Raw genomic sequence first — 27,555 nt, forward strand, 5'->3', positions numbered from 1 at the left:
ACTGCCTTAAAAATGCCTTTAGCAGGGGCCTCCCCAGTGGCGCAGCGGTTGAGTGCCGGGTTGCGAAGCTGCCCGCAGCCTCTGCAGCGCCGGTTCGATCCCCGGCCGCTCCCCGGCCACAGAGGAGGGTCCCACCTGGCGCACAGACCTCTCCTGCCGCCCGCTGCTCCCCTCAGCAGTGTGCGTCGGCCCTTCTGCCTGCTCTGCTCCCCGCTCTGGCTCTAGTGAATTCTCTCACCCTCCTGAGCTTCTGACTGTACCCAGTGCTTGTATAAATAAATAAATAAATCTTTAAAAAAATGCCTTTAGCAGAATGCAACACATTTACTGAAGGGATCTGTGCACTCCCATGTTCCTGCAGCACTGTTTACAGTAGGTGTCAGGGAAACAACCTAAAAGCCCAATGACAGAAGATTAGATACAGAAGATAAAGTACACACACACAACGGAATACTATTCAGTTGTAAAAAAAAAAAACAAGGAACACTTGCCATTTGCATCAACACACGTGGACCAGGAGGGGATTACACTAAGTGGAATAAACCAGAGGGGGAAAAGCAAATGCTGGATGATTTCGTTCAAATGCGGAATACAGAGCAACAAAACAAAGAAAATGGTCAAACTTAACCAAAACGAAGCCTAGACATTTGACTGCAGAATTGAGGCTCTAAGTGGGGGAAGATGCAAGTGAGAACAAAGTGAGTAGGGGCCCACTGGTATATGATAAAGGGAAAGAGGTGTTCTGGTGGGGTGTGGGGTGTGGTGATGGGCAGCCAAGGTGTGACCCTGTTCCCCTGAATCCCACACGGTGCTGTGTATCAACGCTACTTCAGTGAAAAATAATATAAAAAACTGACTTTGGGGCTAAGGGGTGATGTGTGAAAAAAAAAATTACTACCCCAAAACAGTTTGTTTAGAAGGTACAGATAGCTAATTCAAAAGCCAGGAGATAAAACAAAATACTTTGGAAATCTCCCCTCCCCCAAATTATTAGGAATCTCAAGAGGAACATTTATTTACTTTTATCTTGAAAACTTTTGGGCAATTTTAGTTTGCAATCAATGGGTGGAAACTAATTGAAGGGAACAAGAGACACACTGATTTGAAGTCATAAAGAATATATGAATTTTAAAATGTTTAGCGCCTATGAGGTTTCTTCATTGAACTTTATTGCCGTGTATCAACAGTCTCCAGAGCATTACACAAAACTTATATAAAATGTAAGGTCAAACTAGGAGTTATAATTGACAGGGCCATCCTAAGAGTTTATTTTTTTTTTCTCCTTGTATATGCAGGAAGTCATTCTAATGTATACAGAATAATAAATAAGCTTAGCTCATTAAAATCTTCCTTCCAACATATGATTAATTAATATGTTACCACTTAAATCTTTTATACTTCCTACCCGCAAGTACCATCAACTCCACTTTTAAAGATAGCTGAAGACAAATTAGGTCTGCTTAATTGGAAGTGGGATTTCTAAATAAAAATAGGCATCTTCACGATCTTCCCCCCCAAAAAACCTCAAAACTTTCATTTGAATTTTCTTCCCAAACTAAGAGTCTCTTGCTAAGGAAAATAGGATAACAACTAAAGAAAGAAAAAAAATTAAGTAAAACATTCTCAAAGATGTGATTCTATTGTAAATGATCAACATGATATAACTGAAGGTAAATTGTGGTTATTTCACTCTATGATTTATTTGTTTCCCTTCTCAATAATGTTTTTGTGTGAACAGGTTTCCTGTTTTCCTCAGCACTGACCATTCGTGCCATGTTTTAAATATGTTTATGATTAATCCTAGAAGGGACTGGGTTTAAAAATAAGTAGTAGTGGGCCTCCCCTGGTGGCGCAGTGGCTGAGCACTGGGCTACGAAGCTGCCTGCAGCCTCTGCAGCGCTGGTTTGATCCCCAGCCACTGGCAAGGGTCCCACATGGCGCAATAGACCGCTCCTGTCTCACCCGCTGCTCCCCTTAGCAGTGTATTTCGTCTGTCTGCCTGTTCTGTTCCCTGCTCTGGCTCTGATGAATTCTCTCACCCTCCTGCACTTCTGACTATACACAGTGCTTATATGAATAAAAATAAAATCTTTAAAAAAGAATTAAAAAAATAAATAAAAATAAGTAGTAGCAAAAAACCTTAATGTGAATGTTCACTTCCTTTATATTCAATGCCTGTAACTGACCCAAGGCCTTTGCAATGCAAAAACTCTGACATGGCAGTAAAGAGTAAATTCTCCAAAAATAAAAAGTTAAAGTAACATAATCCCTTCAACAAAACTAATCTTCCAAAATTTAACCTATCTACAAGACTCTAGACTAACAAGGGGAAGAGTATAATAGGCAGAAGTATTTTAATAAGGTGGGGGGGAGACTAATTCTTAAGAAAATAAATAAGATATACTTCTATTTCTATAGCTATGAAACATTGTAGGAAAAAAACAAACCAGCCTTGACTTTGAGACAAGGGATTCAAATCCTCATTAAAAAAGAAAAGATTGTGGGGCCTCCCTGGTGGCGCAGGCGATTGAGTGCTGCACTGTGAACTGTCTACAGCCTCTGCAGCGCAAGTTCGATCCTGGCCCGCCAGCGAGAATCCCACATGCCGAAGCAGACCTCTCCTGTCTCGCCCGCGGCTCCCCTCAGCAGTGTATTTCATCAGTCTGCCTGTTCTGTTACCCACTCTGTCTCTGGTGAATCCTCTCATCCCCCCGCACATCTGGCCTGTACCCCGGTTCTTGTATAAAAATAAAATAAAGATTGTGGTTAAGATTAGAAATCCTAAGTTACTTAAGTCTGTAACTGAATTGAAGAAGCCTATTTTGCCTAAGACAAATTATAGTTAAAACTTGGATATTCCCAATATTGGTGGGTATTTATTTCCTAATTAAAATAAACCAACAATGAATGTGGGTTTTATTTTTAAAGGTTCAATTAACATTTGAAAATGCATCATCTCCCATGTTTATATTGCAACTAAAAATTATACACCCCTCCTTAAATGATCACCCTGGAAACAAAACATTATCAAGTAGGCCTCATAAAGTTCACCTGTGTCCCTCCAATAAGGTCCCTCTCTCTATCCTCACCAACCACTTTCTAGTGTCTATCAGTACAGACTTGGTTTTCCTACTCTTGAAATTCATATAAATGCAGTCACATAGTGGGTAGTGTTTTGTATATGGCTTCACTTTTACTTGACATAAAGTTCCTTAGTTTCCTTCAGGCTGTGACATGTATCAGCAGTTTGCTTCTTTTTAGCTTTTAATTCTCTCATTGGTGACCATGGGTGTTTTCTAGTTCATGACTATTATGAATAAATCTGTGATAAACATGAACATACGTATACAAATCTTTTTATAGGTGTGTATTTTATTTTCTCTTGGATAAATACCCAGGACAAGGATTGTGGGGTCACAGAGCAATGGCATGCTTAGATGAAACTGCTGGACTCTTTCTAAGGTGGCTTTACCATATCATACTCCCACCAGCAAAACACTAGAGTTCTGGTTTCTCCACAGCCTTTCAGACAAGTAGTATTGTCAGTGTTTTAGATTTTCACCATTCTGAGGATTTCAATTTGCATTTCCTCCATAATGATGTTATTAGCACTTTTCATGTGCTAATTGCCCATTCTTATATCTTCCTTAAGGTGTCTATTCAAGTTTTTGCCCATTTCAAACAAAATGACGGTTAGCTAAAGAGGAACAGAACTTTTTAATTATAAATCCAAATTATCAATTTTTGTATTTTGTTTGCTTACTTCTGAAAATTCAAGAGTCAGAAGTAGGAATCCTTGATAGACTGAAATTGTAAGAGATGATCTGGTAATTATACATTCAAATGAGCAAAGGGAATACATGTTTAAATACAATTATCTTAGAAAGTCTGGCTTTCATTTTAGTGCTGCGGTTTTAGCTCAGGTACATAACGAATAGGCAACCACATACATCTTTAAGTTATTTATCTGGCTGAAGGCAGGAAGGGTTGAAAGCACTTAAAACAGGATTACCAAATTGGGAAGGGATAAAAGATAGGTAGCACAAAGTGGCTGAACCTGTACAACTTCCCAGAGACTTTGCTGCGAGCTACCATTTTTATGTGCAGATAACTTCTTTGATACAATTTTTAACCATGCTCAAGGCTTAAGATGGTTAACTTTGTAAATCTGACACAAGGACAGAATTAAAAATCCATCTCCTAGAAGTCTTCCTGGACATTTTAAAATATGGCAGGTCAGTCAGACAATAATTAACTCTAATTGGCCCTCCTACAAGCTTCATTGCTTTCCACCTGTAGCTGAGTGGCACTCAAAAAGCAAAATAATTTTTTCCTATCTTTGAACACATCAAAGGAAAATCAAAGAAATTATTTCCAACTGAATCTGATAAAAGAAAATGAACTCTAGTCAGAATCAGCATTGAGGAAGAAAAGTTATAGTTTCACTTAGATATATCTATTGGGAACCATGAGTTAATTACTCAAATAAGCAATACCTAGTACACTGGAAATCAAAATTTTCCCTTTCAAAATATTATAACACAAGAAACAAGCTATCATTTTGACAGAATCTTCATTTATCTAAGTAGCAGTGTGCAATGAATATTTCCTACAACCATGTAGGGTATGCTAGGTTTGTAATAGATTGTATTGACTATGGAAGACAGTTCAATACTAATGTTCCTGGGTGGGGGAAAAAGAATGATTTGTTACCTTGCACAGAAAAAATCACAAATTCAGTGGCTACAACCTAAGATCATTGACATGTAACACAAAAACATTTTAAAGCATAGTGAATGCCCAGAGAAATTCAAAACAAAGCAGCCCAACTGCCAAGGCTGGGACAAGGGAGAGGGTTCCAGGTCATGGATTTATGAGGATGTGGCTAAGGTACCTGACTGTACCTTCAGTGACTTATGTTACCACCTGGGGTTCCTTTGCACACTGTGTTGAAGAGATGAGAAATCTTCTGCAGTGAAGTGAAAGCTTCTGGAACTTGTGCCCAAGTGCAGATGTTTATGCATGACAGCAGTTTGTGTCTTTTTTTCATGAAACAGAAAATAGTGTGTATGGTTTGTGTCCCTACTCCTGCCCATTTTAGCCATATATTCATATATATGCAGTGCTGCCCTGCCCCTTTCTGCAGACACCTCTGGGTTGAGTGGAATGCTGTAAGGAACAGTCAGGAGGCAGAGAAACGACACAGAAGAAAAATGAATTCCCAAGTGCTGTCAATGTTTCTTGGCATTTACTTGTTACCTTAGAGCACAGTGGATTAAACAGAGATTCAAACCAAAGAATAAAAAGAAACTAAATAACTAGTTAGACAGTTTTGCTTAGAGGGGCTCCAATCTTAAGGGTGGGGGACAAAGCATCAATCACCTAAGGTTCTCTACAAAGCTGGCCAATTCTACTTGAGCATCACAAATATTGTCAAATACCGGCTGGTCTGAAGCAGGTCTCTTTTCTTGGAACTAATTTGTTGCTGGGGTGGGAGGAGGGGTGATGCGGTAGCGACAGATTCTCATAGCTCGAGATCTGGGGGCTATTCTCTCTTTGTCCCCGGATAAAGTACACAGGGGCTGCCCGCCATACCTAACATGGTAGAACATACCTAACATGGCAGTCAGTGTCGTCTAACTGAATAAAACTACTACCTAAGGCCAATTTTTAGACAAGGATCAATGACTTTTCTTTTCTTTCTTTCTTTCTTTTTTTTTTTTAAAAAAAAAAAAACTTTTAAACCTTCTCAGCTTGACTGCCCTCAAGAGACTAGCAGCAACAATTTACATTTTACAGATGGAAGAGACAAGTCAAACATGTAATGAATAATCTGCCTGAGGAGCTGGGTGTTGGGGTGTTCTAAATAAGCAAGACTATGTTTCAGCCAAATATGTGCTTGCCACAGTGAGTTTCATAAAGTGTATTCTTAAGCTTATAAACATCGTTTTTCAATTTTAGAATTCAAAGCTCCTCTAGTAACACTTCGACAAACACTAGAGGGTGCAGGAAATACCATGGAAGATGACGTAAGAGAGATGTTTGCAACAACAACAAAACAACTAAAAAGGTCACTGGAACCAAGCTTATCCACAAAGGGTACAGGTATATTTATCTAGAGTTGGTCTCTTCCATTACTAAGTCTCTTACTGTATAATCAAGATGTTACTTGGCTCCAAGGACCATAGGGAATAAAATGTCACCACTGCAGCTGCTGTATTTCCTGCTCACAGCCCCTCAAATTAAAAAAGGGGGAAGAAGGACCCAATACAAATGCAGAATTTAATTAGTTAGTAAAAGCCCAAATCCTTGCCTGAAGCCCTGTTCTTCCTATAATATCACATTCTTTTCTTCTTGTGTAAACTTTTCATTATGAAGGAGACATCTTTATAATACAATAATTCCAGTTATAATGTAACTGTGGTAACGTAACTCCTGCATTAGCAAAGGCAGCATGTTCAAGTAATGCTGTTTTAATACAATTTGTGTTCAGCAGAAACCAAGTCAACCTGGTCATTTAGAATTTGATCAATGTGAATTAGTGTCTTATTGAGATAAACCATTTGATCATTTAGAAACTGATCAATGGGAATCAGAGATAAAACATTTATCATGTACATTTGGAGTATCAGATCCATTCACACAGCACTAAAGCAGGTTATAAGTAGACATCAAACCACGTTAGAGACCATGAGCAGGCTACCTGTCAGCTGCAGAAACAAATACAACAGTCTATAATTTTCATACTTGATAAGGTAAGTTATTCAATAAGACAACTGAGGCCACTGAAAAATTGAAAGTTCGACTTTTGGAGAAACTAGAAAGGAAAAAGACAGCAAAACAGAACAGAGCTCATACTTGTGAAAGAAGTTTTAACAAAAAGTTTAAGCAGAAAGGTAAAAACTTACTCGGCTAAACTTCTAGAAGAGTTGTAAGGTTATTAATCAGGGTAAACTTTGTGCCTTCAGCACAATTAGTTCTATTAATCTAATATTTCCAAACTGAAGTCACAGTGACATCCAGTCATACTGGCTTATACATCTAACAGAATTATAAATTTGCCAGTCAAAACCTTATTTAATTATTTTACAGCCAATTAAGCAGGATCTTTAAACACTGTTGCTTAAAACTGTCTGTGATCCACATGTGTAATTAGAGAACACGAGAAAACACCTGCTGGTACCATTGGCGTGTCATCCTCAGCTTCACTGATGCACTTGTAGTAGAGCTGTTGAAAAATCACCCACCCCAAAGAGAAACCAAAGGCAGTATCAGCAAAGTGAAACTCTAATAAAACCAAGGTTGTTTTAAAGTGAAAGAATTTTTACAATGAAGAAAGCCTTTGAATAGATATTAATACTACCCAAATCCATTTTATCTGCAAGAGTTTTTGCATAGCACCCCCCAGATACTCACAAGAAGCCACTTAAATGTGTGACGGCTAACTAATCTTTTAATACATTACAAGGATAACCCAGACTTCTTGTAGGAGCCTAAATTTATAAGTTAGGTTTCGACGACTTCGTTCAAGGATAAAAGTGAAAACCCCACCTAAAGTCTGGCACACACAGGAGTATTACTGGTCTTTGCACACCATTGCACAGAATCATACTCCTTGCAAGAGCTTCATCTTGCAAAGAAACTGAAGCCAAGCTGAAGAGCACACTGCCCGTGGAAGCATTCCAAACACATTTTCCACAGATCTGTGCCACTTCCCAAATATACATCTATGTGTATGTTTGCCTTTATGGAAGGTGGAAAGTGGCCACTTCATTATTTAAAGGACAGCCAGGGAATGGAGTTTCCATTGTCATTTGTTTGATAGGACAGGGTCTCCACAACGTCTGCCTTGCCTTTAACTCATTTTATGCTTCTTTGCTATCTACTTCACACTGTATGTTTGATATGTCTTTCTGTTGTACCCATCAGGTGGACTCACACTGTATTAAGAACACCCCTTTTGAACTCTTCTGCACTGTTGGTGGGAGTGCAAACTGGTCCAACCACTGTGGAAAGCTGTGTGGAGATTTCTGGACCTACTAAACATAGAGCTTCCATATGACCCAGCAATTCCACTCCTAGGTATTTACCCAAAGGACACAGAAACATCAATTCCAAAGAACACCTGCACCCCTATGTTTATAGCAGCACTGTTTACAATAGCTAAGCTTTGGAAACAACCCAAATGCCCAAAAATAGATGACTGGATCAAGAAGATGTGGTACATATATACCATGGAATATTACTCAGCATTCAAAAAAGATAAACACATGCAATTTGCTGCAACATGGATGGCGCTGGAAGGGATCATGCTCAGCGAAATAAGCCAAAAAGAAAAAGAAAAATACCGGATGGTCTCACTCATAGCAGGAATCTAGAAAACTTAAATAAGGGACCAGGAAAATGAATAACTATAAGAAAGTGAAAATCAAAATCAACAAAAAACTATGAACCAGAGACACTTTTAGGGGGGCGGGGGCGGGAGGGGAGGGATTGGGGTCAGAATGGGGGGCTGCAATTGTATGGGGAATATAACAATAAAATTTATAAAAAAAAAAAAAAAGATCATATATAAATAAATGGCTGAGGGTGCTTAAGTTACTATGACAGTAGGTGAACTGAGCATTAAGTAGCAGCACTCAGATTGAAATTCTAGAATCATTTGCCTCATTCATATAAAAATTGCTATGCATGTTTGATTATCATTTTGTTAAATGGCTCATTCTATTTAAATGGTGAACATAAAATTTATTTCATGTTGCAAAAAAAAAAAAAAAAAAGAACACCCCTTTTCTGCAGGAGCAGGATGTCCACTCCAACCAACTCCAAGAGCTCAGATTCTGCTGCTGACATCCAGAATCGGGCATTGGTGGTGTGAGGTCCCTCGGCTCTGAGGCGTCCCTGGCTGTGCTGTGCTGTGCTTTCACCAGTGCGACCTCCCTGTGGCCCTGGGGATCCCCCTTCTAAGGGGAGGCACTCCCTCTAATCTTCCGGGGAGTTAAACATCATCTTGATTGTTTGGAGACAAATCAAGAAAGTTTTTCTATGGCACAGAGTCTCCTAACTTGAGTTATTAAAAAAAAAAAACTATAATAAAAATCTAATAAAATCTAATATTCATTATTTTATTTATCTTGTGTTAGACCCGTGCCAAGCACTATCCGTGTACATTTTAAAAGACTTTGTTTAATTAACTACCTATAAGACTGTAAGGATTAATACACATTATTCTCACATAGAACCACAGCTATAACATGGTATTAACACCATGGAATTATGAACTCGCATCATCTGTTATTAATAATTAATACCAAAGGGTAATAAAGGGGGGACAAGGTGCTGGTAACGATTGAGTTGGATTGGGGAAAGAATGATAAATACAATTCTTATATATTGTTTTCTGTTATTATCTTAATAGTTTCAAATAAAAATTAGACATAAAAATGCATTGTTTGCTCCATGATTTGGGTTTTACAACTAAAAACAGAGCTATTGTAGGAAAAAGAACTTGCAGCCAAAAAAAAAAAAAAAAAAAAAAAAACAGCACAAATTCTTTATCTCCAAATTCATTCCTACCACAAACTGATAGCTTTTTAATAACTTGGTATTTATTAGGGATACAGCTATTCCATCACAGCAGAACTAACTTTGGATTTTCTAAAAAGCTATTATTTTAAAATTCTGTCTTCCTCTTGCGCTCCTCCAGGAAGTCTAAGTTCCATGCTGGTTAAGACCCGACCTATTTCCTTCCCCGCTTTAGAATTCAAACCTGACAGAGGGTGTGTCATGCAGAGGCATGCTTAATGAATGACGTGTTGATAGGAGAGGAGAAAAAAAAATTCCATTAAATCAAAGTGTTTTAATGGTTTACTGCCAAAACTATAAACTGAAGGACTGAAGTGTGAGTTAATATTTAAGCATCCCTAAAATAATTCCATTAGTTATCCTGGCAGGATGCAGCCACGTGACTAATGTTCACCACGCGTAATCTCAAAAGCTCTTAGCTTTCTTTCTCTTCACAGTGAGTTTTTGTGTGGCCCCCTATCAGGTGTATAATATTGCCCTTGAAATTGCAATTTAAAAAGCTTCCATCTCCAGTAACCATGCTGAACCCAAATGAATCCTTCCATTACCTAAAATTAACCAAATCCTCTTCAAAGTCCTTCAGAGCTTGTTGCTAAAAGGAACAGTGGAAATCTGCTCTGTCATGTAATGGAAAGTATATAGTACACTGCCTTGCAAAAGACTGAAGCTGCAGTGATTATCTGAGATGGCCAGATATTAAGGAAAAATAAAGTTCCATTAAGTAATCTCTGTGTCTTCAAAGACGGTAAGCATCTCTACAGCCAAAACACCATCACTTGGTGAGGTGAAGCTAATGAACTCACTACAAATTAAAATAAGACATCCTAGGAAGCTCAGTCTGCAGATGGTGGGTGAAAAAGAATGTGACAATGGAGGTCACCCCCTGACAAACTGCCTATGAAATTCCTTCGGTATATAAAACTTAGGTCTTGGTAGATATAGGAGTTAGTCAGATTGCAAAGTCTGAGGGTAGAGTCTCTAAGACTATCTCACTTCTGTTATCTGCAAGTTTAAGGCTTTTCCAAACCACCCCCAAGCTTTGATCATTTGCTAAAAGGACTCACAGAAGTCACTGAAAGCTATTGAGCTTGCAGGATGGCTTATTATTAAAAATAATACAGAGAATCCACCAAAGGAATATATATAGGACAGAGTCTGGGAAGGTTCCAGTACAGAGTCCATTGTCCTCAGGGCGCTTTCCCCTCCTGGCATTGACGTGTGATGCCAGAGTATATGCACAGATTATGATCAGCCGGAGAAGTTTACCTGAACTTCAGTGTCCAGGGTTTTACCAGGACCTCATTATATACCTGATTACCCCAGAGGCTGGACTCATACCACATGGCCCAAGGGGACGTGAGTAGGCAGACACGTCTATTACTTGGACATTCCAAGAGTTTAGCGGTTACCTCCAATGATCTGGGTATACAGGCCGGGCTCCTTTTTGGAAAAGGTCAAATTCTCTAGTATATAATATCTCATAAGGAAAAGAGAATGATATGAGGTTTTGTTAAAAGCTAAGCTTAACCCACAGGTCTATGCTGTCTTGGAGATGGTAAGTCATCATGACACTTATATTGGTTCTCCACGTCACATCTCATTCTGCAGTCGGCGACCTAAGGCTGAATAACATGGCATTTGGAAGGGTTTCAGAAGAGATTCCATCTCTCATTGAAAACCAGACTTACCTCTTTCTACAGAATTCAACTTCTAGCAACATTCAGTTACTAAGCTGAATGTTGAATGTCTGCTATGCTCATATTTCTTGCTCCCCTTTGCCCCTTCTATCCAAGCCTTAGGAACGGCATTATGTTCCTACCCCCACCCCCACTCATAAGTTTAAGTCCTAACACCCAGTATTCAGAAAGTGTATTTGAGGGCCTCCTTGGTAGCACAAGGGGTTAAGACGCAACCTATGAAGCTGTCTGCAGCCACTGCAGCATGAGTTGGATCCCCGGCCAGGGAGCTACCCACATGGCACAGCAGACCTCTCCTGACTCACCGGCTGCTCCCCTCAGCAGTGTATTTCAGTAGGTGCACCTGTTCTTCTGTTCCCCACTCTGTCTCTGGTGAATTCTCTCACCCCGCCCCCCACACCTCTGGTCTATACCCCAGTCTTGTATGCATAAATAAATATTTAAAAAAAAAAAAGAAAGGATTTGAGGAGAGGGTCTTGAAAGAGCCAATTAAGTTAAAATGAAGTGATGAACTTGAGTCCTAATCCAAACTGACCAATGTCCTTTTAAAAGGAGATTACGACACAGACACAGAGGGAGGAGCCAGCAAAGACACTAGGGGAGCCAATCACGTACAAGTTAAGAGACACCCCAGAGGAAACCAAGCCTGCTGACAACTGGATCTTGAATTTCCATCCTCTAGGACGGTGAGAAAACAAATGTGGTACTTTGTTACAGAAACCCTTGCACACAAATACACCAACAATCACTAATTCATGTCTAATCTGGCATCTGTCTCTTTTCCTCTTTCACTGTTAGAGGTCACCCATCCGTCTGGTGCTTCTGGCTCTTTTTCAGCATGGCCTCTGGTACCTCACATCCAGAATGGAGCAATATTCCTAACACACACAGAAATCAGTGCAGTCTTCTGGTCAAACACCTTCCAGTGACTTCTGGCTAAACTCAGACTGCACTTTCTCGCCCGGCAGTGAATGGCCTACTGAGCTTTACACATTTATTCTGCACTAGTCTCTCTGAATCAGGCCATTGATATTAACTCATGACCCACCAATTATAAGGCATCATGTCCTTCTAGATACGTTCCCTAACCATTACTCAATATGCTTCTTCAAGTCCTGCCTAAATGGTTGGTCTTTGTGATGAACTGCTCTCCTCTGATTTATCTTAAATTTTTGTGATGTGTATGGCTATCACCCACAATGAAGAAATACCCAGGGCGGCAAGTCAAAAGTCCTCATACTAGAGAGACAAAAAGGTCACAAAGGGTGGCTTTATCATTAGAGGGAAAGACGGAGACAGCTTAAAAATACATACTCATAGCACCTTTTAAAATCAAGTCTAGGGCCTCCCCGGTGGCGCAGTGGTTGAGCGCTGGGTTGCGAAGCTGCCCGCAGCCTCTGCAGTGCCGGTTCAATCCCCGGCTGCTCCCCGGCCACCGGAGGAGGGTCCCACATGGCGCGCAGACCTCTCCTGCCACCCGCTGCTCCCCTCAGCAGTGTACTTCGGTCCTTCTACCTGCTCTGCTCCCCGCTCTGGCTCTGGCGAATTCTCTCACCCTCCCGCGCTTCTGACTATACCCAGTGCTTATATAAATAAAAATAAATCTTTAAAAAAAAAAAATCAAGTCTACATAATTCTACATCTAAAATTTTAAAATAACACATTATCCTTTAAGAGTGAGCTATGTGGCCCCTTCTTAGAAGGTCTCTCCCTGATGCGCCTGAAGAGATAGTTCATTAAGGAATCTTCAGGTGTTTTGTCTGTTTAAAAATACCTCAAATGGTGTTTACAAAAACATCTTTAGGGGGAAAAAAAGCATTAAAATAACATTAATATGCACTACCACACAAATTGTACTATTGCAGAAAGCAATAACTCTACCTTAGAGTTTAATCATTTTATCCAATGTTTATAAACACGAGCAAGGAAGGAGGTCAGAGCCTGAAGCAATCTTTCAACTAAATCTGCAATAACACTCGCTCTGGCTTCACTAATTTGCCCATGTGCCACTAACAGGGGCTACACAATAGAAGTCTTTATACACTCAGGAAAACTCTGAATGACGTCTTCTTACCTAATACGAGAAGTGGCAGCCAAGGGCAGCTACAGGGCTATGGGTCATGGATACTTTGATGCATCCATTAGAGAACATTCATGTAAACATTCCGAGGATTAATAGAGGTAGTAATTTAACATCGCTAACAAAATCAAGGGCCAAATCAAATCTCAGATTTAAATGGTTTAAATGTGTGAAGAAAGGAAAACAGATTAGACATGAAAAAGGCAGATGCCCAAATTTGGACATGACTGTCATTTTGTTATACAAAAGTGAATGGCTTCTATGTTTCTATTAATAGAGGTAGCAATTTAACAGCAACCACATAATCAAAGACAACCTGCCTTATATACTTTTCACTTACTAGTACCACTGCTTCCAATTTCCCCTTGGTTCATAAAACAGACTGAGTTTCCACAAGCTTTCCTCAAATGCCCTTTCCTTGCATTTGAATTCCAGTAGAGCAAATCACCTGCCTCTATCTCAGTCCCCCAAAAACACTTCCAAGTATTTCAGAGTGGTTCATTCACAAACTATGGTCAGTTCAAAAAGCAATATAATAGCACATTCATCTTGTCATGAAGAGTAAATAGTTTAATACTATTAGAAACTCTCAGGCATAGTCCCATATAATTCTCACCACCAAGTCACCCGTGCATCATCACCATAGTCCCTTGTGCTCTTTCCTCCCCTGCTGAATGTCTCTGATTTACAGTTGCCTGTTAATTTTGTTTTTTAATTTAGTATAATTATTATTTTTTCCTGATCTCTTATTTGGTTCCCCTACATTCCTCCTATAAGTGAAACCATCCAATAGAATTGGTGGTGGGAATTATAAGGGACTATACCTGAGAGGAGAAAGCATATATTGTGCAAAAAGAAAGAATGATGTAAAACATATATATAGATATAAATAAAATTTGTAATTGCATCGACAAGACCTCATGATATATGCATAATAAATATTTTTATTAAAATGAAAAAAAAAATTTTTCTCCCAGTCCTGGCTTATCTTCTCATGGCTTCATGTTCTGTCTAAAAAGTATCACCAAACCCATAATCTCACCTTCTATTTTTTTTAACAGTTCTGCATTTTATGTCTATTAAATTTAAATTTTTGTGAAAGGCAAAAAAAAGAAAGGAACTTACTTGAACTTTGCTTCCACCTCTTCAGCAGCTTTCTGATATTGCTCAGTGGTGACTTTGTAGAACTCAGAGCTCTGCGGACACAGATTGATAGAGTTTTCACTAAGAGGATAAAATGTGTGTAAGACTTATTCAAAAAATAAATAAAATCTCATTTCAGTCACTCAAGCAGGAGAAAGGTTTCTTGCATAAGCCCCATGAATACCTATAAGAGCACATGTAAATAGGTTTCCATTTAAATAACCATACAATTGTTGACACGCCTGTTACAACCACAGAGTAACTTACTCTATAGTTTACTATAGTGCTAGTCCACCATTATTGATCCTTCAGAGAAAATCCCTAACATTTTTGAAAGATTATTTAGATCTCCTTTATTCAGAATCTACCACTGCAAGATCAAAGGATGCTTGAGATGGAATCATGACATTCACACATATCACATCTGCCTATTATTCCAGTGTGCCTCTAAGGATGCTTGAGAACCATTTCCTTCTAATAGAATATTTTTGTCAAGATAAATTCTTACCGAGTGGTCTGTGTTCTATCACTTCCACACAACCTCAAGAGCACCAACAATTATAATAAAAAAGTCACTAAAAGCAAGGGGACAGATTTAGGTTTTTTTAAATTTTTTTTAAGATTTATTTATTTATTTATATAAGCACTGGGTACAGTCAGAAGCGCAGGAGGGTAAGAGAATTCACCAGAGCCAGAGGGGAGAGCAGAGCAGGCAGATTGACAAAGTACACTGCTGAAGGGCACAGCGGGCAGCAGGAGAGGTCTGCGTGCCATGTGGGACCCTCGCCCGGCAGCCGGGGATTGAACCAGTGCTGCAGAGGCTGCAGGCAGCTTTGCAACCCAGCGCTCAACTGCTGCGCCACTGGGGAGGCCCAGATTAAGGTAATTTTTATACCAACACAATATATCCACTACCACCTGAATGGACTCATTAGCAACATAAATCAAGTTGCAGTAGCACAGCATTGCCTTTCCTGGGGCAGCATAACTAAAAATTACCCATCCTGGCTAGTGACTTTGAAACCTGTCTTACTTCAGAATGGGTGGCCTGAATGACCCACATGCCTACATTCAATGAAATAACATGCAAAATGCAATGTCGCACAAAAGGACACAAAGAAATCCAGGAGTCTATTGTGCCTTCTCACTCCCTAATCACTCGGGTTTCACATGCATGACTTGGGGTGGTTTATTTTTTCATAAATCATTGTTGGTTGGTGAGAAAATGAAAATGAAACCCTCCTCACACTGGTAACCCCTTCGCATTGAACAATCTGGGTTGCTCATGACAGTCACATCCAGGTTTGTTGGCTGCAGATAAAATCAATAGGTATGTGATTAGACAGCCGACTCGAGGTGGCCGAAGCCATGGAAGGGTCACCATTTGGGATGATGAATGGCTCTCTATCAACCTCGAGTCTCCTATGATGCTAACATTTACTATAATCTTATTTGGGCTGCGATTTATCTTTCTTGCACCTGATCAATAAAGATGAACAGAACAGTTGTAAGGATCGATTGTAATTTTTTATCATTTTCAGGCACAAGGGTGTATTTCTGACATGAAGACAATATTCTAAGTGTACCGCTTCTGCATTTTTTTTTAAATTGCAATGTGAGTGACCAACCACACTAGTCTATTCACCAAGAGGTTTTAATTCATCGGTGGTGTGGGTCTCAAGTGATCGAGAAGCCATTTGTCTTCTAAGGTATTTTCACTTTAGGTTGTGTTATACCTTCTTATCAGTTTCACTCAAGAGACTTCTTTCAAGTATGCACCAGTCGGAACATGTTCTTTGCAACATCTGGTTTAAGATTTTTTTTGAACCTGTAAAAGTAGAATCTAAAAAGGGGAGGTCCCATGATCCTTGCCCCAGCTAATGAAGGGTGGAGCTGTGGGGTATGTGTGTGTGTCCAACACTTGTTGAGAGATACTAAGTTCTCATATAACTTGATAGATGAATATAAAAAGGGAAGCAAATATAAAAAGGAAGAGAGGGGTGTCCTTGACCTGACAAGGTGGACCTTTGGTGAAGAACCACTGCTTTACATAAGGCCATGTTGTTTCGGTGCCCATAAGGTCCTTCACAGCAGACAATTTACAGTATCTCCACTCATGTTCTTTCTCTATCTCTTCATTCATATTCATTCTGCATAGCTTCCTCCACCATCAATAGCAGAAAAAGAAAAACCACCACAACAAAAACCTGACATGATATGCCCAGTGGTAGCATGGATTTGTGGCAGATAATATAATTTTAATCTAACATTAAAAGGCCTAATTTATTAATTTCTTCCTCTGAAACAAATGCTTGTTTGCTAGAACCTTAAAAACTTATTTTCCACCAAGATTTTCTTTGAAAAGGCAGATTTTACAAATCCAAAGTAGAATGATATTATCCTTTAGATGTTTTGGTATTATCAAAAGTCTGATAAAGCTTTGTTCATCTTTGTCAAAGACAAGTGGAAAAGTGGAACAGGAGTTCCTGGGAGATGAACTATCCCCAAACAACAACATAATTCCCCGGATGTGGGAATGCTTCCACGGCCTGTATTAGAGGACAAACCATCAATAGAAACAACAGGCATTTTCATTTTCTGTGTTAAAACACTTTCTAATTTAAGGCACTAGGGACAGATTTCTAAAAATGGAGGGCACCTCCCTGGTACATCATTTTTAACGTTCTATTTAAACATATGAGTATGTTGTCTATAGCACTGTGCACTCAGGTGAGGGAAGCTGAGCACAACGTGTGATGGTCAAAGAATACGAACTTGGGAGCCAGGCAACCGAATAATGATGCACCCCCACCATGTGGAATGGAGCACACTACTTCACCTCAATAGCTGTCTAACACCTGTAAAATGGGAAGAGTGACTCCCCCATTTGTACTAATGGCCTTCATTGGGGGGATTAAAAATGTGAATTCACATAAACACACCTGGAACATACCTTTGAACATATCTGGAACTATAATAAGCTTTATGGGAATGCTACTACCTATTATTATTAAAAAAGTATTTGAATGATTAGAAAAAGTATACAGTGCTATTTTTTCCCTTAAATTTGCTATATTTTTTCAAAAACATTTTAATGAAAATTGAACTATTTAAAAAATAAGTCTTTCCTTACAGTCAACCAAACAACACTGCATTTTGCTTATACTGCTCATCTATTCTATTTTCCATTTCCTTAAGATAATGTGAAAAATAATAAAAACAAAAACCAAGAACAAGAACAAGAACAACAAAAAGCCAAGATAATGGGAAATGTGAAGACAATGACTGAGCAGTGTTGGAGGTAGTGGTGGCACTAAGGCCCAAGTAAAAATTAAACCCACAATGGGTTTGATTCTAACTTTATCATCAATGAGATGTCTTAACTAAATTAAATAGCAAAAATACCTTCAGGCCAGGACTTTCCAGGGCCTAAACTCTTACTCTACATTGTAAATCTTCAAGATGAGAAAAGCTGTTCTTGATAACTCTCAAACAGATGTGCTCATGTGACCTTTTAATTATGGAATGTTTGAGGGACAGGAACCCCTTGAAATGGTCCATGAGAAATGCTGGATTAAAGGTCCAACCACCATTTCAATCCTGCACTTCTTGATGTGCAACTTTTCCTTCCTCAGGCTGATATTTTCTTGTGGGTTATTTTTAAACCAAATGTTCAACAGATAAGGGAGGAGTAGAAATCAGCAATAATGGAAAGTTATTCCAGAACTGATGGTGACCGATGGTATCACTTTTATTAAACGCTAATTGAAAAGAGCATGTCACTATCTTGTAGATTAAAAATAGGAGATGAAATCCTTTAAGAAAGCTGTGGCGGTCCCTCTCCCCTGTTTCCTTGGAGGCCCTTCCACGGCAGATTGCAAGATGGCAGCAACATGTCCATGTCCCAACTCTTGTTGAGTGCCCCACAGTGACAGAACTTGCAGTTCGTCTCATCATGAAAAGATGGAGCCTACTTCCCCAGCCCACTCCCTTCAGTCTGGGTTATGCTTGTGTCTGGCTCTGGCCAACAGAAGTGCCAGTTTCATGCTGAGGCCTCTATCTTGGAACCCTGCCAGGGGCCCATATCAATAAGCCAGGCCAGGCTGTTGGCGAAGGAGAGATTGTGAGTCCTTCTGGTGGGGACCACTCTAGACCAGCCCAACCCAGCACGAGCAAGACTAAAAGTGGTTTGCAGCCCAAATTGGTGACCTGCAGAACCGTGAAGTATATAAACAGTGGCTGTTTCAAACCACTAAGTTTGGTGTGGCTTATATACAATCAAAGCTAACTCATTCCTGCCTTTTTCTCTGGGTTCTCATAGCACCGCAGACTTTTATCAAAGGCCTTCACACATTATGCTGACCATAAGTGCTTCCATATGGTCTCCCCAACTAAGAGCTCCCCCGAAGCAGGTATCTTGTCTCACTTATTATTGTATTTAGAGCACTCAGTTTATGTGTCACTCAATACATATTGAAATTCACATTAGAGCAACACCATTCATTCTAAACTGCATTCCAACTTTTGCTCTTGTTTAAAACAGATGGGATAGGGCCTCCCTGGTGGCACAAGGGGTTAAGATGCAACCTATGAAGCTATCGGCAGCCACTGCAGCACAAGTTTGATCCCCATGCAGGGAGTTACCCACATGGTGCAGCAGACCTCTCTTGACTCGCCTGCTGCTCCCCTCAGCAGTGTATTTTAGTCAATCTGCCTGTTCTGTTCCCTACTCTGTCTCTGGTGAATCCTCTCACCCCCCACACCTCTGGCCTGTACCCCAGTTCTTGTATGCATAAATAAACACATCTTTAAAAAAAAAAAAAAACAGGTGGGATAGACGAGTCCAGAATAAATGGAATAATATAATGTGGAGAAGATGTAACACTAAGTTTATTGTGTGACTCCTACAAGCTAACACTCTGGTCTGCTATGGCACATTGGAAGGACAGGAATATTACTGAAGATTGTATTCAATTGCAGTAACAGTGTAATAAGAGTTCAGTCTACCAACAGCTTAAACCAGTCAGGGGGTCACTTTTCTCATGCAACGCATCTGGATATTTGAAACACAGAACCGAGATAGGTGCCCGAAACAACATCAAAACACAAGCCCCTTTTCTGTATTCCTTCTCAGCCACCCTTTGCACCTGACTTTTGTCCTCACAGTGTCAACAGAGCTTCTGTACCTGTAGCTGTGATGGAAGGAAGAGGGGAAAGGGAATAAGGGAAGAAGGGTCCTCTCCAGAGATTTCCACTCATGTGTCTTTGGCCAGAATTATACATCATGCACAACTCTAGCTGCAAAAGAGGCTGGGAAAGTAAGTATTTTGGTTTTCTCACTTCTAGAGTAAAAGGGTGAGTGGGAAGGAGCTTGGAATCAGGGTTCACTGAGCCAACTGATCATACCTGCCAGAGCTGGTTGAGGGGACAGCACAAAATCATGTATACAACCGCATGGTTGAATTCAGATGCAAGTATTCTAATATTTATTTCCAATCTCCCTTAAACTTCTAATTTGGGGTGTGTGTGTTGGGGCGGGTGGGGGGGATTTACCCATCTGGTATTCTGACACCCAAGAACAAAGTTTTTAGACAGTGTAGGAAGGAAATGGGAATCAACAGGAGTGGGCATCATTCCTGAGTTTCTTTGGGTTGGCTGTGGCCCAAGTTTCTGAACGTGTGATACACTGCCATTTTCCATTTTCAGAAAGCCTCCCTCCGCAAGCGCATGTTAAAATGCACATGCACAGACACACATTATTGCTAGATTTGAAAAGTATCTGTTTTCAAGTTCTGAATTAGATCAAAAGAAAACATGCACACACATAGATTTTTGCAGTATTTCCTCAGATTCTGAATCTTACGTTTGTTCCATTATAATTAAGATGGATCCTATCAGTACCATGTGAGAAAAGAACAAGTCAAAAAGGTCACAAGATGAATTTGTGAACTAGCTCTTGCCAGTTCTCGTACAAAGTGCTTCATGTGGAAATTTGGGCTGAGTACATGACACAGCATCATACTGAGGCACAGTTTAAACTCTGTTAGGCTGATGCTGTTTCTCAGAGAAGAATCAAACTCCTTCTCATGGTACACTCATGGACTGTGGCAAGGCTGCTGCTGATGTTTAGCAAGGGTGAATGGTGGAAGGAACAAGTCTGACCACGGATGTGAGCACTGTTGGCTGTCCTCTTGCCAGGCCGACTATGATCACTACAACTTTAGGTCACTACCCCTCCTACAATCCACCCCAGCACAAGGCTACCCTCTCTGGGGGGCTATTTCAAACACAGGTCTGGTGGCATAAACACCAAGGAAGCCCTCTTATCCGCATTGCCAATGAGTACATCAGCCCTGTGGTGAAGGAGCTGGGTTCAAAACACTTATTGATACTTTTCATTATAACATTCACCCAGGAATTCTGCTATGATACCTAATCAGCCACATGCAGGTTAATAGTTTCCCCCAAGATGACAGCTAAGTAGCTGGGGACCCAGCTGCAGATACAGAAGCCCCGAATCAGGCTGAACTGACCAGTGAATGAGCAGCCCCAGAGGACACGCTTCCTCAACCATCCTGTCTTTTCAATAGAATCACACAGAATCAAGATACTGACATGTCATGTAACTTATTTTTTCTTTTTAACTAAACAACTTTAATACAGATTTTTTTTTTGATTACTAATGGCCTATACTTGTAGTTTCATTATTTCCCCTTTTCATCTGTATCCTCTGAAGCCTGTTAAGGTGGGCAGTGGAAGGAATCTGCTTGGACTCGAGGGGAAGGTGGCCTTGAGCAGAGGAGCTGGCATCTTCATGGACCTGTCATCATCATGGACACCTTCCACCCAGGCCTGCATCCCATGGCCTCTTGACTCTCTCTCGACTTTTCCTTCCCTCCCACCCCACTGGCTCAGGAAAATAATGTTCATACAGGAAAATGAAAGCCAGTATTTAAAGAATTTATAAATCACCAACATTAGTTTGGATTCATGGTATATCAGATCCAGCATCCTGTTTCTAAAAGGTACACCACAGAATGGTTTGGGTTATTCCAACTGAGTCTTACTTTTAACATCTAAAATAGAGACTTTATCTTTCAAGGGGATTGTGCCTATGGGACAGTGTAAGTTTAGTCGTTGGCAAGGAGCTTGGCTTCTCCGAGCCCAGGTAGAGGTTCTTTTTTTTTGGTTTTCTTTTTTTAATTATATATTTTATTTTCTTTTTAAATTATTTTTATATCATTGTTCATTTTTTATATTAATTTTCAAAAAATTTTTTACATCATTTTCATTTTTAAACAATATTTGCTTCCCCTCACCCCCTCAGGTGTAGTCCCCATAGAGTTTCCTTCCCCAAGGCACCCGTGCACCATCACCTCAGTCCCCTAGGCTCCTCCCTGCCTCCCTCTGATCCCTCTCCCGCCTCCTCCCCTGCAGGAAGTCTCTGATTTATAATTGTTTGTTTTTGCTTTGTTGTGTTTTGTACTGTTAGTATTTCTTTATCACAGTGCCCCTTCCCCAACAATTCCAGGCTCTCTAGCAATCTCACCAGTGCTCACATCGCCAGTAATTAACCAGCACAACTACACTGGAACCCGAAGAATGGACATCCAGGTGAGGGACTCGAACAGCACCTCTATTTTCCCAACACTTATTTCATGCTCTTTTGTTTCATGTAAGCGATAAACTCAAAAGCGAGGTGTTTATCCCGAGTATCCCTCAATTTCTTTTTAAAAAATTATTTTTATACAAGAACTGGGGTACAGGCCAGAGGAGCAGGAGGGTGAGAGGATTCACCAGAGACAGAGCGGGAACAGAATAGGTAGACTGACGAAATACACTGCTGAGGGGAGCAGCAGGCGAGACAGGAGAGGTCTGCCGCACCATGTGGGATTCTCACCAGCCGGCCAGAATCCAACCTGCACTGCAGAGGCTGCAGACACCTTCACAGTGCGGCGCTCAACCGCCTGTGCCACCAGGGAGGCCCCGTATCCCTCAATTTCTAATAATCATTTGTGCAAGCCTAGAAGTTTACCTTAATTTTTCTCAACCTTAAGTTTTTTTCAAATTCCTATCACTAGTGATCAGTAATAAACTACTAATTAAGTACTTTCTAATGAATCAGAAATGCCGACTAAGTTCTACTCTAAAGAGAAATAAGATCTGCTGTGGAAAAGGCCCTCCAGTGGGTCACCCAAACACCTGTTCTTTCTTCTTACATAACCCAGTTTATTTAAATTGAGCTGGATCGATGGCTAACCAAACTACAACCCCAGCTTGCTTTCCAGTTAGGCTGAGCTGTAAGCAGAATCATCGTGTGGGATTCCAGCGAAGCTGCTTAACCAGAGAACTAAATGCAGCAGGGACAGAATCTTTTCAAGCCCTTTTGTCCTTTTTCTTTTTTCCAGCCTAAAATGCAGGTGTGATGGCCACAGCTGCAGGAGCCATCCTGGAAAATGAGCCCACCTTGAACAGGGAACCCCACTCCAGGACACTGGCATGAAAAAGCAGGTGCCCCGGGTTCCAATGACCCCCAAGGCCGCCACGCCAGCCCTGGAGGCTCACCTCTAGACTTCTTAAATAAGAAAAAAAAAATTGAGCCATTCCATTTTTGTGACATAGAATAAATTAATAAAGAATCAATGTCCCTTAATGATATGTTTGTTTTCTGAGCGCCTCATGAATAACTTTAGTCAAGTCAAAGGCAATGACAGACCAGAGGCTTCTTCCTTTGCTTCCACTTGCCAGAAATCTCTCTCTCCCTCTCCTTTCCCCACAGAGAACAGAAAAGAATTGCAAATCTTTATAGTCATGTCTGACTCCAGCATCAAATCTTACCTCTAAGAAGCCACATTCCACGAAACCCCCATTGTCTCCTGGGACCTTGGCAAAATTAAAAAACTGCTTTTGTAATTACCTTTTCATTCCAACTTTCCTACTTCTCACATAAAGAAACAGAGCTATTCAGAGCTGCTTCTGGCATGTCTAGCTTTATTCCAGGCATTTTAGAAACTTCACTAATTAGAGTCTCGGGTTTTTTTTTTTTTTTTCCCTTGATATAGTTTTCTAATTAGAGTAGGAATCTTGGATTCCCTGGCAGCCCTGCCACTACCCAAGGATAACCTTGGTTCTAGTATCTCTTGCCTCAATTTCTTCATCTGGGCAATTTAAATAAACAGCTGCCCCAAACACTCATTTGGCATTCTAAGTCTCCCTTTTTCTGTCCATTTCTTTATTCTACAAATACTGACGGCCTGTGCAGACACGGCTGGGAAAGCAGAAAATAGTGAGCAAAGGTATGTCCCTACCTTTACGGTGCTTGCGGCACAGAGGAGACGACAGACATTTTAAAAAATCACACAAACAGATGTATAATTAGTGGAATTACAGTGCCATAGACTCACTATAAGGAGTCTTTATTTCTAGGAAGTGGTTTTTCTAACGAGTCTCTAAAGCCCTGTATTTCTCTGAAGTAACTAACTACCCTTCATACTCTGTTCTTAAGTTAGTTGTGCTTTTATGTCCCTTTAATTGCTCCGGCTTTTTCTGTCAGACAATTCAAGCTTTGTGTCAGAATTCGCTGCACTTGAACAATTTATTCTAATCCTTTTAGAAATAGGGAGATCAACTTATATTGATAGGGATGGAAAGAGGTTTGGGTAATATGAAAAACGAAGTTGTAAGATAATTTGAATAGTGTGGTTTATGAGCTGAGCGGTGTGTGTACATGGACATGTTCTCAGCAGGGTCCTGCAAGGAACATTTGTCCTGGGGAAGGAACCTGAAGAGGAGGTGCTTTTCCTTCTTGTTTAGGAGGCTTTTGTCAAAATGTAAGGTGTTAACATGGGGCTTGTGTAATTTTTATAAGAAAACAATGCCTCAAACATCCATACACTTGGATCTTACCCATACACTTGGGTCATGCAAGGAAGACGTATGTCCAGGTACGACTGGGATAGTGACTCTTATTCCTCTTCACCCACAGCTCTTACCCCCAACTCATGGAGGGTTCCCATTTACCCTAACCATAAGGTATTTGTTTCTCTCGCTATTTTCCTTTTCTAGAGTAATGTCAATTAAAGGTCTTAAATCTATTGTTTGTAGCACCGATACACACTTGTGCTAAAACAGTATCACCTGCCACGCTCACCCATCAGACTGCTATATTACACACCTGAGGCTCTTGCACTCGACACGGCTGTGCGTCCCTGTTTTTTCCAACAATGGTGAGACAAAGCAATTTCACAGTTATCAGACGGGTTATGACTAGAATTTACCGTGATATCTTGCAAAAGACCCCTATAGAAACTCTTAAATCACTGCACGTTACGAGCTCAGGAAGTTCCCGTTCTCTGGAGGGCTGTGCAACGCGACACTGTCATTCTCAAGGTCGTAAGTCTTACTTGGGAAGAGCGTGGTGAGGTGATGCTACAGGCACGTGACAGCACCCCTGCTGGACGACTGCATGGAAAATATCCCATTTGTATTGCCAACACATCCCAGGCTTGCCCTCCACGTTACCCGAGCTGGCCTCCCGTCATCCCCCATGGAGAATGGAGAGGAACTCTATAAATCTAACATTCCCTTGCACGCGCTCAGCACATGCGCAGCATCCTCTTTAAAACCCTACAGGACAGCTTTAGACAATAACCTCGCCTGCAGAGGAGACAGGCCAACACTAGCTCCTTTATCAACAATTGTTTAGTTCTTCATTCATTCACAATTTAATACCAATGATTTGAAGGACTTACAATGGATGATCACTCTGGTGATAGTGGCTTACCCCTTGAACCTCCTTTTCCAGGCCTCTGACAGGCCAACCTAAAAGCCATTCATTCAGAAGCACTTGTTATTGAAGAGCTGGCATAGATGAGGCCCAGGGTGGGCCCCATGAAGAGAATGGAGACATGTTTAAAGGCTAATGGGGAGAGATATATAAAACTGAGGGAGGCTAACAGCAGAAAATTTAGGAAGGAGGCAACACAAGAACCAGAAACTGGCACCACAAGACCAGAAACTGGAGGTGGGAGTAGAAATGATTAAGAGTCATTGAACAAGCTATAGAAAAGTACCCAGAGGCCAAGACTGAGGCCCAGACTCATATCTTTGTGTTAGACAATTGGTTTGTGGTTTTGATGTCGCTTTGGAGAGGTGTTGGTTTCAGAGAGCAGGGCCCTTGGGTTATCTCTGAGAAAAGATTCATTAGAGCGCCCATTTAAGAGGCACTTGGTGAGTTTTCCCGGGAGGCAGAGACATTTAGGTATATTTAAAAGGGCAGGTTAATTATAAAAAGGGAAGAAGTAAAGTAAAGGAGGCTTGCACAGACACAGGCAGGCAGAATGAGCTGCCCCCAAAAAGGACAGGTTTGCTGAAAGAGAGGCCTGCATAGTCCCCAGGCAGGCAGCCTTGGGAGGGGAGTTGCCTCTGCTGCTTTGCAAAGGGAGAAGCTTGGCGAAGCACAGGCAGAGGCAACATGGGCAGGAGAGCTTCCTCCAGCCAAGGCAGAAACTGCACTGCTATGGTCTTCTCCTTGGGATGGGCTCATTCCTTTGCGGAATTGTTAACTGCTGTTACATTGATTCTTTCTAGGGTTGGCACCTAAGGATTTTTTCTGTATTTGGTTTGACTAGGTCAATTTGAAAGGACCTGTGATATTTTTTACAATGGCCTCAATTTCCACATCCCTACCTGGTCTGCATGGCCCTCAGTCTTGGCCTCTGGATACTTTACTTTTCTATAGTTTGTTTGATGACTATGTTAATCATTTCTATCCCCACCTCCAGCTTTTTACATGAGCTAGTTTCTGGTCTTGTGATACTGCTTCCTTAATTTTCTACTCTTAGCATCCACCACCATCCACGAGTTTCTCATTTGTGTATCAATGATACTTTTGTCACTGGTATTGTGCACTCCAAGATGACTAGGAGAAAAACCATGTAAAATTCAACTGAAGCCAACATTTTAAAAACAATTTCCTTATTTCTAAGTGTCACGTCACATGAAATACATTCTTCAAATCCCCGGATTGGTAAAAATTCTACAGCAGAGCTATCTGGCACAACGTTGCCCAGAGTAGCACTTGACGGATCATAAAAAGTCTATGGTAATCTCCATTGCAAGGGCTGGTAAAACCATTTCATTTTACCATTATCAAACTGGCTGTTCTTTGTTTGCTTTTTGTTTTGTTTACAAAGATGAGTCAAGTGTTAATATGTGTATGAGGAAGTGGGCTCCCTCATAACTTGCTTATCAGTGTACAAATTGATATAATTTACAGCAACATGTTCCAGTGTCTTTCAAAGCTGTATATTCTTTGACTCAGTATCCCTTTTGGAAAATACAAAACAATAAAACCTGTGTATAACGATTTAAATAATTTTTTTCAATTTATAGTATTTAAAAATGAAAACCAGGGCCTCCCTGGTGGCACAGGCAGTTGATAAGTGCAGCCTCTGCAGTGCAGGTTCGATCCCGGCCAGCCAAGGAGATACCCATGTGGCAGGGCAGACCTCTCCTGTCTCGCCTGCTGCTCCCCTCAGCAGTGTATTTCGATCAGTCTGCCTGTTCTGCTCCCCACTCTGTCTCTGGTGAGTCTTCTCAGCTTCCTGCACATCTGGCCTACACCCCGGTTCTTGCATGCATGAATAAATAAATCTTAAAAAAAAATAAAAATGAAAACCAAATATATCAACCATAAAGACAGCTAAATAAGCAATGGATCACACAATACAATGAAAGGATAAGTGTTGTTCAGAATTTTTTTCTCTACCGAGGAGGGAAAAAGATGAAATGTCTAAATCCCTCTAAGTTGTAGTGGCCGGGACAATTTGTGCAAAATGGATAAGGACAGTTATACAACAAGTTCTTATAATACTCCAAACTCTACCAGAGCGACCCCAATGCAGAAAAACAAACACAAACTTGGGTCTTCCACAGATAACGCTTGTCTCCATCCCTGAGGCCAATGCAGATGAGAGAGTAAGGGTTAATTTTTAAAAGGGGGAAATTTAATTAAAATTATATAAGTTTACTGAAGTCCGAGTTACTCCC

General features: G+C 40.6%; 1 protein-coding gene across 1 annotated transcript in view; it reads right to left on the reverse strand.

Moving 5' to 3' along the window:
- The window catches only part of CHCHD3 (coiled-coil-helix-coiled-coil-helix domain containing 3), a gene marked incomplete at both ends in the record, with an annotated part of 242,836 nt that overhangs the window by 31,382 nt on the left and 183,899 nt on the right, over positions 1–27,555 (reverse strand). Inside the window, one exon of the mRNA XM_084230646.1 lies at positions 14,488–14,558. Coding sequence (XP_084086772.1) covers positions 14,488–14,558 — 71 coding nt within the window. The remainder of the gene's footprint in view (positions 1–14,487; positions 14,559–27,555) is intronic.

Source organism: Talpa europaea, assembly GCF_964194135.1.
Source record: "Talpa europaea genome assembly, chromosome: 3".
In the NCBI taxonomy this organism is placed as follows: domain Eukaryota; kingdom Metazoa; phylum Chordata; class Mammalia; order Eulipotyphla; family Talpidae; genus Talpa; species Talpa europaea.